Source organism: Pelodiscus sinensis, chromosome 5, assembly GCF_049634645.1.
Source record: "Pelodiscus sinensis isolate JC-2024 chromosome 5, ASM4963464v1, whole genome shotgun sequence".
Taxonomy (NCBI): domain Eukaryota; kingdom Metazoa; phylum Chordata; order Testudines; family Trionychidae; genus Pelodiscus; species Pelodiscus sinensis.
In genome coordinates this window covers 80,503,379-80,515,658 of record NC_134715.1, presented here as the reverse complement: position 1 = coordinate 80,515,658, position 12,280 = coordinate 80,503,379, and the positions used below count along the sequence as shown (strand labels likewise).

Sequence of the window (12,280 nt, the reverse complement as noted above, 5' to 3'; positions counted from 1 at the left end):
GTTTTCTGATTATATTCCTGAGAACATAATAGTATATCAAAGTATTACTGAAATATAAATTACTGTTAAAAATCAAACTTACAGCCGTGAGATGCCCCCAGATTGTTCTTTTTACACCAGTGTTTCCCAATTTTATTTGGCCACAAAACCCATTTAAACTTGAAAGAATTTTGCACAACTCCTAACACAGTCTAATATATTGAGCTGTAAAAGTGGACCACAAATAAGTAAGGATAATAATATACAAATGCTAAACAAGGTCATGAGATCAACATATATAGTATAATTGCACATATTTAAAAACAAGTCACAATATTAATTATTTTTTTAAACCATAAAATGTTATTGTAACGGAATTTTCTCGCAGAACCCTTATTTTCATTTTGTGGAACCCTAGGGTTCCACGGAACACCATTTGGGAAACATTGCATTACACTAATATAAGTTTTAAAATAGCCTCACCAAGTTACTGAACACCATCAAGTGAGCCAGGCCTGCATGAAAACATGCTGGTTTATATTCTTATTGCTCAGTGTAAATTGCTGAGATCAGCATCTTACTGCTGAAATACTACACTTCACTCTATATCCTTTTCATGTAATTACTCCTATACAAAGGGAAAATAGCATTTGGAATTCATACTTGCAGTTGCAAGCATTTACCATTTATACATTTATGTTCTCCATTTTTAATTTACATCATAATACAATTTTGCATGCGCATACAATCACAATTGCAAAAAATTTTAGGGTGTGCAATTCTAATTTTTCAATCCTCTGCTACATTTAATTGTGCAAATACAAAAGTATATTATTTGCCTGAAAATTAAATATTATATACAGTTACATTATGGCAATTATGGCAAATTTTTCCACATACTTAGAGTTTCCTTCAGAGATAGAGAGTTATAAAACTAAAATGTTAATTAAACTCAAAGGCAGCATGTTACTATCACAGGAAACTTAACCCTCTAAAAGAATCCCAACAAAGGATTAAATAGGCACTCACAGGAAGGTTATATTCCATGAAGTTACCTTTACAGAAAAATATCAACTAATCATCTTAAGTATAAAGCTGAACAAGGTGTCAGTTTCATGTTAAACAGAACTATATGATCATAGGTTTTACATTGCACTATGTTTACTGAAGAAGCATCCCACCTTGACCTTAGAATGTCCAATCTGATGAAGAATTTTAGATTTTACCAATTATGGTTTTATTTTCATGTCATTGTCTAATGATCCAAACACAATGAAAAATGCAGTACATACATTTAGAAAAAAATAAGTTGTACTGATTGTCTCTACAAGATGCTTCAAAAGTTAGTAAGAATTGCACTGCACAGAGGGAAAAAAATCATATGTAATCCAGATCTCATTACAATCATAAAAACACTGAAATCAAGATTTAGTCTCAGCATTTTCTGTCAATTTATTAACTTAAGTTAAAAGCATTATCCTAGGGAAACCAAAAACTTAAAAGCATTTAATTTGATACATTTTACCAATTTTACCAACTTTAATAAGAAACCAAACATGATTTTATTTAAAAAAAAAAAGACTAATGACCTACTTCTTTTCCCAGTAAACGTGGCTAACAAAGGAATAATAAAAAAGCTGTAAGATCCCACTACCAGCAAAGTCAATAAGGTAATATCATAGTGGCTTCCTGAAGCAGTCGGTGGTGTTAATGTAGAATTGATGAAAATATAAGGAGAAAAATCAGTTTCTGTGCAACTGCGGAGTCCTCCTGGTATAGTCATTTAAAAAGGATCAAAGCAAGCTTAAAGCCAGAAACACTGCAGCCATGTTCACCCTCTCATATTCCTCATGCTTGCTGTTAGTGAATTAGAGTGGAAAGAATTGTAAGCTTCAAGGCAGAGGACAAAAACAGATTAAACCAGCTAGCAAATCACGCTAAGAAAGAGTCATCAGTTTGGATGCCTAATCTGAAAGGAACACATCTCTTTGTTATGAAGCGATGAACCTTTCTTTGTTATGAGGAAGAGCACCAAGCGTTTACAACCTCCTTAGGTATTTCAGTCATAGTACTAAAATTGAACAGCACAAGTCAATATGGCTGTCAGGGCAACAGAACCAATATGATTATAGGAGAAATGTGTTGCAAATTTTTATACACAAAAACAAACACACACACTATTGCCTTTCAACACAAAGTAGGTTTTCATTTTCGAGGATAGAAAAATAGGAAGAACAAACATGACAATTCGGTGGAAATGAAATCTGTACTACAGATCATCTTCAATTCATGAACTTTTTCCTCCCGCCGCCCCCCCCCAAGTAATTTAGCATAAAGGAATTTCTTTCCCCAAAGACAAAATAAGATAATTAAAAGTAAAAGGACATTTCAACCTGCTCATTTAAATTTGAATAGCAGCTTTATTGTTAGAACTTCTTTCCCCATCAATGGGTTAATTTATGTTGTTTTTTGAATTTTGTTCATTCCATAACATTTCTTCAACTAATATGCAAGTGTTTTCATTAGTCTATCCATTGTTTAAGGCAACCAACAGTATCCAATTTAGACTGATGGTTTTACCAGCAATTGTTTTTATATTTAAACTGTACACCCAAATGTATAGATTATGTTTGCTTTAGTAAATTGAAACCGTATGTGTTGGAACTGTCAAACAAGAACGCCACTAAAAGTTTAAGTGTTACCTATATAGTATATTTCATTAAGAACATATCAGAACAACATATAATTATACTTCATCCAAAAAAAGGAGTAAAAGGGGGCTGTTCTACACTGTTCTAAGTTTTACCACGGGAAAATTCACAAGTCTCAAATATTCTGAATTTCTTATTATACCGTGTACAAAAAGCCCTTTCAAAGAAATCATCATGATCTGTAATGCCAGAAAGTTTTGCAATGCACCATGAGTGTAGGAAGTTGTTTTTGTAACAAGTTTGTTTTTTCTAAGTGATGCACAAAGTTTCAATACCCTTCAATTGAGAAGACAGATGTGCCTCTTAGGATGAAATGTGTAAAAAGGCAACATTTAAGGGCCAAAATAAGTAATCCTTAGCTAGGCAATAATCTCATTTCACATAATTTTTCCCCAGACAAGAAATGGATAATATGGTGTGGGGAACAATTGTTAACAGCAGAGAACTCTGACAATCATACTTACAATTATTACTACAAGTACTTTGCTCACTCTGGGTGCTATTGATTGAAGAGATGCTCGGTGTTCTCCGAATGGGCACTTTTGATTTAGTTAGTGATTTGCCAGAACTGGCCCATGATTCTAGAGATGTTTTCACAGATGCAGGCCTCCCTGTGGAAGAAGTTTCCACTCCTGTTAATTTTAGAGACACAGGTAGACTTTTAAAGTTACACTTACTGCTATTACAAATATAAGGTAAAGTCTGTCCCAAATAAGAACAGCATATAGTTATTACATATAAAATAATTTTAGGCCACATTCATCATTTAAAAAAAAAAGAAGAGTGCAGTAAATAAACAACATCTTAAAAATTTAAGTCTAAGATTTGACTTATTCTGCAAGACTGCTTTATTACTATGAGGAACTTAAGATTCAAAAAAAGTATCCAGTTTTATTTCTACACTGTGGAAAGAATGATGCCCAGCTTACACAGAAGCACTGATATGTGGAAGTGCCTGACTTGGGAAGGTCAAAATCCATCTTGCAAAAAGATATTTTTTGCATAGTTTACCATATGCTGTCCAACACAAGTAACAAAAGTTGAAAGTATTAAATGTATCTTCATTCTATCTAAAATAGGTTATGTCACTTTTAGATGATCTTTATTATAGAATTAGTTAACAAGGCAACTTCACTATTTAAGACAGAGAATTTCCAAGTGAGTATATCTGTAGTCAAAGGAACTTCCAGCTCCATTCAAGGAAAACTAACATCCATTAGGACTAAAATGAAGGGATGATGACTGCAGCAGAAGTTAGGCATCTTGTTCCCAGAATTTCAACTGAAAAAACATTCAATTAAAATTATCATTGGATAATTCCACTTGATATTTGATTTCAGGTTCAGAACTTTCCAAATCACCTCTTAAGTAACACAGCAAATACGGGTCATCTCTTTATGTAACTAAAGAATGAGAGAAAAAATTAAGTGCTATTTTAGAAGGGTAGATCTACAGGCATCTGATATGATACAAAAGGAATTCAGGAAGAGTTTTAGTTTCTATTGTAATCTCTTTTTAGATTCATTTTGCTTTAAGAAAATGACATGTTAAAAATTAGTGTCAATTAAAATAAAATAAAAAAGGACTTCCCCTTTCTCCTTATCCACCTAGCATGACTACATAATTCACATTAATATAATTTAAGAGACACACCAGATGGTTTAATTATATGGCAAATAAACTGTGTGTGTAACTTACTCCAGTTTATTCCATACTAGTTTTAGGCATGTCAAGAGTCCCCTCCACTTTTGAGTATAAGGGATTAAATGACTAACAAAATAAAAGATGTAAGATTTATACAAAGATAAAAAAAGCTTATGGCTGTCTCATGAAGTAGGACATTACCTTACAATTTAGGAAGGAAAAGCCTTCATTAATGTGTATTCATTTATGCTGAGATGCATCTATTTCAGCACCAGATGGTGCTGTAAGATTATGTCCATAAACTTCCAAGCAAAAAAGACTATCAGTTGTTCATAGGTCATGCTGACCCTTTTAACACTCAACATTAAGGCTGTGTCTAAACAACATCCCTTTTTCCCCTCCCCCCCCCACAAAAGGGATGTAAATTAGACACTTCAAAATTGCAAATCAAGCCAGAATTTAAATTTCCCACACTTCATTTGCATAATGGTGGATGCAGTTTTTTTTTCCAAAAGGGGGATTTTCAAAAGAAAAAGAGCTGTTTAGACGGGGACAGACTGAAATACAACTCTTTTCCGAAAGATTCTCTACTCCTGTAAAGATGAGTAAAGGATTTTTCAAAAAAGGGTTTTATTTTTTATCGATCCCCATCTAAACAGCCATTTCTTTTTAAAACCCCGTTTTGAAAAAAAATCCCAGCCGCCATTATGCAAATGAAGTGCAGGAAATTTAAATCCCGGCTTCATTTGAAATATCAAAGTGTCTAATTTACATCCCTTTTTCGAGAAAAGGGATGTTGTTTGACTCAGCCTAAGTGTACATCAAGTAATTTATTGGTTTACTAGTGAACTAAACAAAAGAGCAGTTATAAAAAAAGCACTTAATACATGCAAGTTACAAATGTGCAACAGGACCTCTAAATCACTGTAATCATTAAGATTCATTGCAGATTACTGAATTTTGCAAATTAGATGAGTGACGTAAGTATCAGAAAATCAATGCTTTACCAAATGTTATTTAACTACTTATTTTAACATGCTAAGTGTACATTTAAAGAATAACTGACTCAAGCAAGATCTCTCTAAACCACTCTAGTTTTACATCTAAGACCCCCCCCAGTAAAGAGCTGGGTTTATGAGATTTTTTCATTTGCAGGTTACTGCAGTTAGGTAATGAAGCACTTAAGCAAGCATAGAAACATTTAGACTCCATTCTTGAGCATTTAGCTCTTGTGCAGGTTTGCATGATGCCAGAAACCAATTTTTGGTGCATCTTGTGAGTGGTGTAAATGATAACCAATTAAGCTAAACAGATTCCAAACTGAGAAAATATCAAGCCACAAAGTGACCTCTCCCACCTGTTTGAATAGTGCAAAGAATAATTTTTACCTGACAAAATGACTTCCTCTCATTGATCTAATAAATTAATTTTAAATGCACCTTAATGACATCTCTTCCACAATTTACATTAGACTCTTGGCAAAGTAGGAATACTATAGAACTTATGGAATCCACTGTTATAGAAACAGTATAAGCTGAATGTACAATATTTTCATGTTGGCAGGAATCTGTATTTGTTAAGTTAGAGATGCATACAAGATAGCTATTTAACAAGGATGGAGTGCCTGCCAGGCACAGAGATGTTATTGAGTTTTGTCTTTTATTTTTCAAAGATAAAAGGAAAAAGCCCACTGATTCTATAAACTTCCTCTCAAGAGGCTTGGAAGCTGAATGAGAGACTTCCAGGGACCCTGATTGAACAGCACATCCTGAACTTAACATGTGCAAGTATCTCCAGACATCTTTGTTTTCAAAGCTCAGACAATGGTCTTGAGACTGCAGCTAATTTAAAATGTAAGTCTTTTTGAGAAGGACTGTTCTATGGTGCTGAGGTCCCAGCTCTGGAAACATCAAGTACAGGTCATGTTCATAGGTGACGCATGTTATTTTCTGCCTCCCCAGAGGTCAGGCCTTTCTTGGGAAAAATATTCATATGAGCGACTAATGAACACCTAACTAAAGTTTTAGAAAACATAATTTGGGAAGGAAATGTCCAAGTAGCCGTTAAGTAGCTAGTTCCAAGAATAAACCATAAAAACCAGATACCACAATTCCTCTAATTTACAAACAGAACACTTGAATGACAAACGCAAAGAAAAAACTTAATTAGATCTCAAAATATTTCCTCAACTATTTCTTACACTCTTGGATGTGGTTAATTCAGCCATTTCATCTTGTGGTTAAAAAAATATTAACCAATGGAAAACTTCCTCCAGGCCTGGTCTACAGTAGACCAGAAAGGTTGGCTTAACGTATGCAACTCCAGCTATGTAGAACGCATACCTGGAGTTGGTTTAGTTTAGCCAACCTTGCTGGCATCCACACTGCGGGAAGCCAATAGAAGCAAACACTCCTGTCAGCTTCCCTTACTCCTTGAAAAAATAGGAGTATCAGATGACGGCGGGAGCAGCCCTCTGTGTTCAATTTAGTAGATCTAGAACAGATCTCTAAATCAAACACCAGAAAATAGACTCTGGAGCAATCATCTTTCGAGAAGTATAGACGTGCCCCCAGAGAGGGGGAAAAATAGTATTTGGTACAAAGTATAAGATGGAGTCATCAGACCTTTGTTTTATTCCCAGCTCTGCCTCATATTTCTATAGGAAACTAAGTCAGGCATATCACCTGTAATTCAGTTTTCCATCTGTAGAATAATTGCTTAACTTCCAGGAGCATTCTGAGTTCTTAGATGGAAGACTATTAATGCAAATTATTTCCTCAATCATAACTAATCTCTTGCTCAGTATTTTTAGGGCACCTGTTTTATTCCTCTGACCTGGAGAATTATCTCAAGTTGACATTAATTTATTGAAATTCTCATTAAAATCCTAGTGTATGTCCAGGAAGTGCTACATGTGTATTCTGAGTTTAATGGCATGAGTGCTTATATGCCCACTCTCTTATGCTGGTAGCAGAAACACCTCCCAGCCATTTATAGTTTATCCTCAGAAGACCACTTCTAAGCGATATCTCCAATGGGAACAAATGCACTTATGAGCTACCTTAAGTTCAAAAAGGAAGTCTGTGACAACTACCAATTGAATCCAAGTCTCCCACACTTAATACACATCACAGTTCCCTCACTTTACTATATTACAACAGCGTCCCACATATGTCATGAAGCTTCTCAGTCTGAAAGAGACAGGATCCTTGCCCCGGGAGTTAAACCAATTTCAGATATGGCGTGAAGTGGAGCAACAGAAGGAAGGAATCTCATAAGATAAATTAGCAAAGTCTAGTGCACCGCATGAGTGAGTGGTTTTATTAAAATGAGAACTCTATATAGAATTAAGTAGAAGGTTTAATTGACAAGTTTCCTGTAGAAATAATGAAGTGACATTTTGAGAGATATTTAAGAAGGAAGCTACAGGTAAGCAGCTTTACAAACTAGATTAGAAACACCGTGTTGCCTAGATGGGGAGCAGTGTAGAAAAAAAGTCTCAAGACTAGTGGGAGGGAAACAAGCAGATATGGAATACAAGCTAGTACCACTGGAATAACAGCCAGATATATAACGGCCAGGTATACAATAAACAGTGTTATAAAGAATAAAAGCAGACATTCTTCCTGCCAGCACAATAGACTTAAATCAATCATTTATTCTATTTACTGTAGTGAAGAGCAAGAAGAACTGCATTCTTCTCTTCTGAAGTAATGAGTTGGCTACTGCATAGAAATGAAAGAAAAATATATCATTATGTAATAACTACAGTGTTTAGTAGGTTAGAAGTACCTCACATACCAAGATGAAAATTTTTCAAGCCTTCTGAAGCTCATACTTCAGGACCACACCCCCAAAAAAACTCAACCTCACTTTTGAATCCTGAGAATATCTTCATGGGCTAACACAACTTTAAAGGTTTCTGATGCTAGCATTTGAACTTCCTGAGCTACGCAAGTCATACCAGGAAATATTCTTAGGCTTAAAAAAAAAAAAAAAAAAAAAAAATCAAGCACTCAGATCTTAGATTGTCTCACCAGATCCAGGACTCCGTCTTCCAAAGAAATCTAAACATATCCTCTGTAAAAACTACACTATCCCAGCCCATGATAGAGCTAAGTACCAACATATTTACAGTCCAAGATGATGAGTCCTGTGTTTACAATTCTGGTTTTCATACTTCACTATCAACTGAATAGTAGATTCCAATTTTGAGGATAAAGCATCATTTGCCCAAGCCATATTAAAATATTTCAGGTGTAAAACTTATTTTGAAAGTTTCACACAATTCATGAAGACGTACGACATACAGGGAATACAAGCCTCAAGGCTTTTCCAGGTTGGAAATTTGGGTAGATTTCTTTGGGCACAAAGGAAGATGGTTGGGAAAGTTGGGAAAGTTCCTTTTAGAACTGCAGAGAGAAACTCAACAACTTTTAAATTTGGTAGGTTTTATACTCTTTGATTATGTTTTGGGAATCCTGGATTATGTTTTTATTCAAATGTAAAAAGTAGTTAAACTTGTTAAATATTTAACAGGATATTTTGAATTTTAAAACTAGAAGCATTTTGTTGGGTCTCTAATCTAGAAGGTAGTTCTGGCCATTGTAAGATGGATACAGCCCTTGACTGCGTTTTCTAATACAGGACATTTTCAGCAGATGTAAAATGTACTAAGTAAATCATGGGAAAAGATGTACAAAGGCATTGTTCCCAGAAGACTTTTTTAAATCTTTTCGTAACATTATGTAGTTGCTTTGATATGCACTATAAAAACAGAGGATAAATATATTTCAGAAAGCTAGTTGAGTGTTCTGATGATTATTCTGTGAATTCTAGTACAGATCAAGTACTGCTGTACTATATTTAAAAAGGACCTCACACAAATTTAAATGTTTTAAAAATCCACATGAATGGATGAGGTGCTACACTTATTTTTAAGTCTTACCAGGTATTTATTTTTTAAAATCTCTCTCCTGCATTTGTGGGTCTCAGACTAGAGAGGGGAATGGGTTAAACTATCATTTCATAAACACAAAACAAAAAATGCAGACAAGCTTTTTGTTATGACAGTGTTGGGCATAGGCAGCAGGTATCACGGGATGGCGGTGCCTTCCCAAGTAAGCTGTGCACGGCTTGCTCATGCTCTGCCCCCCAGACACCCTCCTGTTTCTCAGACTGCTGTGAGGGATTTCTCCCGGTGGCTGGGTTTAGAAATTGGGGAGGGGACTATGCCACCTGTTAACTTCCCCCTCCCCCAGTGCTCCAGGGCAGTGGAGCGCGGGGATGGGGTTTCAGGGAGAAGGGGTGACCCAAAACAGGGACTAGCCTCTCTAAGTCCAGGGTTCATTGTCCAAATAATGGCGTTGAATTCTCAGAGAAGTGAGTTAGAACATAAGGTAAGAATGGCTGTACTGGATCAGACCAAAGGTCCATCCAGCCCAGTATCCTGTCTGCTGACAGTGACCAATGCCAGGTGTCCCAGAGGGAGTGAACCGAACAGGTAACGATGAAGCATTAGGTTGTTGCTGTCTCTAAGTACTTTTCTTTACATAGGGATGGTCTCCTAGGGCAATGGTTCTCAACTAGAAATGTGGGTACAGATTATATAAAAAGCACTAGCGAAGTCGGCACAAATCAATATTTCATAAATTACTTGTTTATTGTGCTCTATATACTGGACACTACAAGTACGATATTTACATTCCAATTTATATTATAATATGATAAAAAGCAGCAAGCAAGCAAATTTTCACTCAGTGTATTGTAAGGCTTTTATTTGCCAGATTTTGTTAAGTAAGCAGTTTTCAGACTAAGTGAAACTTGGGACATGCAAGACAAATCAGACTCCTGAAAGCAGTACAATAGTTTGGAATGGTTAAAAGACACCAACTGAGGGGTATTAGGACTTGGGGCCAAAACCTCATTCCATATGCAAGGTGGTTTTCAGTAGACTAGTTCCAGTCATTATGAAAGCATTCCTCCTGGACACAGATTTAAGATTCAGTAGCAGCTCATGCCAAAGTATTGTGGAGCTGTAAGCAGCAGCTTGTAAATACAATCCCCATTCTCCTACAAGATTACTGTTTTCAAAATACAACCAGTGCACTGTCACGAGTGTTACGTGGCAATGTTTGTTAAGCAAGAAAGCAAACAGTTTCACTATTCCCTGTCCATTAGCTCCTCTTCCAGAATGGACACAAGAAAGAGCACGAGAAGAGGATTATTTTTCTCTGCTACTCCCTTATTGTTCACTTACAGCTCCTCCCTTGATTTCAGAATATTTTACTATTTCCTTCTATACTGCACAGCATCAATTCATTCACAAGTGACAGTTACTCTCTGCCCAGAATCTTCCAAAGCCTTTTTTTTTTTTAAAACAAAAAAAAGACATCACGCTTGGAGCCACCCCATAGATACAGCTGTACTGGGTCCACACGGAAACAGAAAAATTCTGCCAACGAGGGATGTAATAATGCACTTAAAAAGTAACTGTGTAACTGCTAAAGATCACAGTGGTTACACATGCTGTGGGCTCTTCACTATAAAGTTTTATATTGCAGAGCCCTTAGCGAAGCTTCCCTGGGAGAGGGGCCAGTGCTCCTGCCAGTCCCACTTTTGGGAAGGCAGCTTCGCTGCAGGTACTGCAGCTCTCTCCCTGGGAGCAGAATCAGCCAGCATGTCACCTGCAGCAGGGGGCTGGCTGGGCCTGCCACAGACGGGCTGCTCTGACAGGCCCTGAAGGGCTAAAGCAGCCCCCTGCCTGGGATGGGCGAGAAGCTGTTCCAGCCTCTACCAGTTAACTGGAACCAGTAAATTGGCTAACCTTTTATCTCCCTATTGTCAATAAACCTATGATTTGCTTATGTGGGACTGAACTGAAATAGTCCTACACAGGATTCCTCTCTCAGCTGTGTTAGTCTTTTCCCTGCAGTCTGTTGCAAGGCCAGAAGTATACTCCTAAGAGAATTCTCCCAAAAAAAAACAAAAAACACAATATTTTAAATTTCAGAAAATTGTATTTATCAGATAAATATGGTGACTCCAGCATGGCCATGGGGGGGCTGAATGGAGGCAGGAAATTACACTGCAGCTCCTGCCCAGGGCACAGACTCTGTCGTTAGGATGCATCTGATCCCTATGGGGAGAAGTTTCATGTGGGGCAATCTGGGTGCGGGTAGCTCAGTGGGGATAGGATGGTTGTAGTGGAGGATATCTGGGTGCACGGGCATGTTGGAAGGGGTTCTGAGTGCAGGGATAACAGGACTCTGCAGGTGGGTGGAGTGTGGGGCTAGGCAGAAAGATCTGAGGGAATCCAAAGCACAGAGGTTGGGCAGTGGAGCAGCTCCCCATGCAGTGTCTCCTCACCCCAGAGCTGAAGCGCAATAGGAGCAGGAAGCAGTTGTGGGTACAGAGCTTCCGCAAGCCTGAGGAGATCCGAGGGATAAGTCTGACCTAGCTCCAGCCATTCCACCCAGTGGATAATGAAAATCCCCTCTTTTCCAACCCCCCAGCCAAGCTGGGACTAGCAACTGAGCCTGGCACAATGTAGGAGCCACAGGCTGAGGTGGCCCCAGTACTGTTCTTGCCTTCCCCAGGTTATTCATCTCTTTGCCAAGGCACCCACAACACTGCTGCGAAAAGATGCTTGACCTCTCTTGACTTTGATAGGAATACAAAGGAAAGCTACATTTTTCTGCAGGGAAGCAAAGCAATCTGCTGGAGACATGAATACTGCATGTGCACAGGGGCACCAAGTCCCGCAAGGAGGACTGGTAGCAGCCAGATTTGTGTCAACGTCCAGAAGGTTGTCTCCAGTTCCACCATGTGGCAACATGTGTTACTGTAGCAAACCTGCCTACTCCACTTCTGTCAACAGGCAGGTTTGCTTCATATTCCAATTTCATATTCCAGGACCTTCATATTCCAATTTCACATCAGATTCC

At 37.4% G+C, this 12,280-nt stretch overlaps 1 protein-coding gene across 6 annotated transcripts in view; it reads right to left on the bottom strand.

Annotated features, from left to right (window-relative positions):
- The window catches only part of MTUS1 (microtubule associated scaffold protein 1), a 193,743-nt gene that overhangs the window by 111,504 nt on the left and 69,959 nt on the right, over positions 1–12,280 (bottom strand). For 5 of the 6 annotated variants that reach the window (XM_075931164.1, XM_075931167.1, XM_075931165.1 and 2 more), the window contains exon 4: positions 3,155–3,322. In XM_075931164.1, coding sequence (XP_075787279.1) covers positions 3,155–3,322 — 168 coding nt within the window. The remainder of the gene's footprint in view (positions 1–3,154; positions 3,323–12,280) is intronic. The other variant, XM_075931169.1, reaches the window with a different exon arrangement.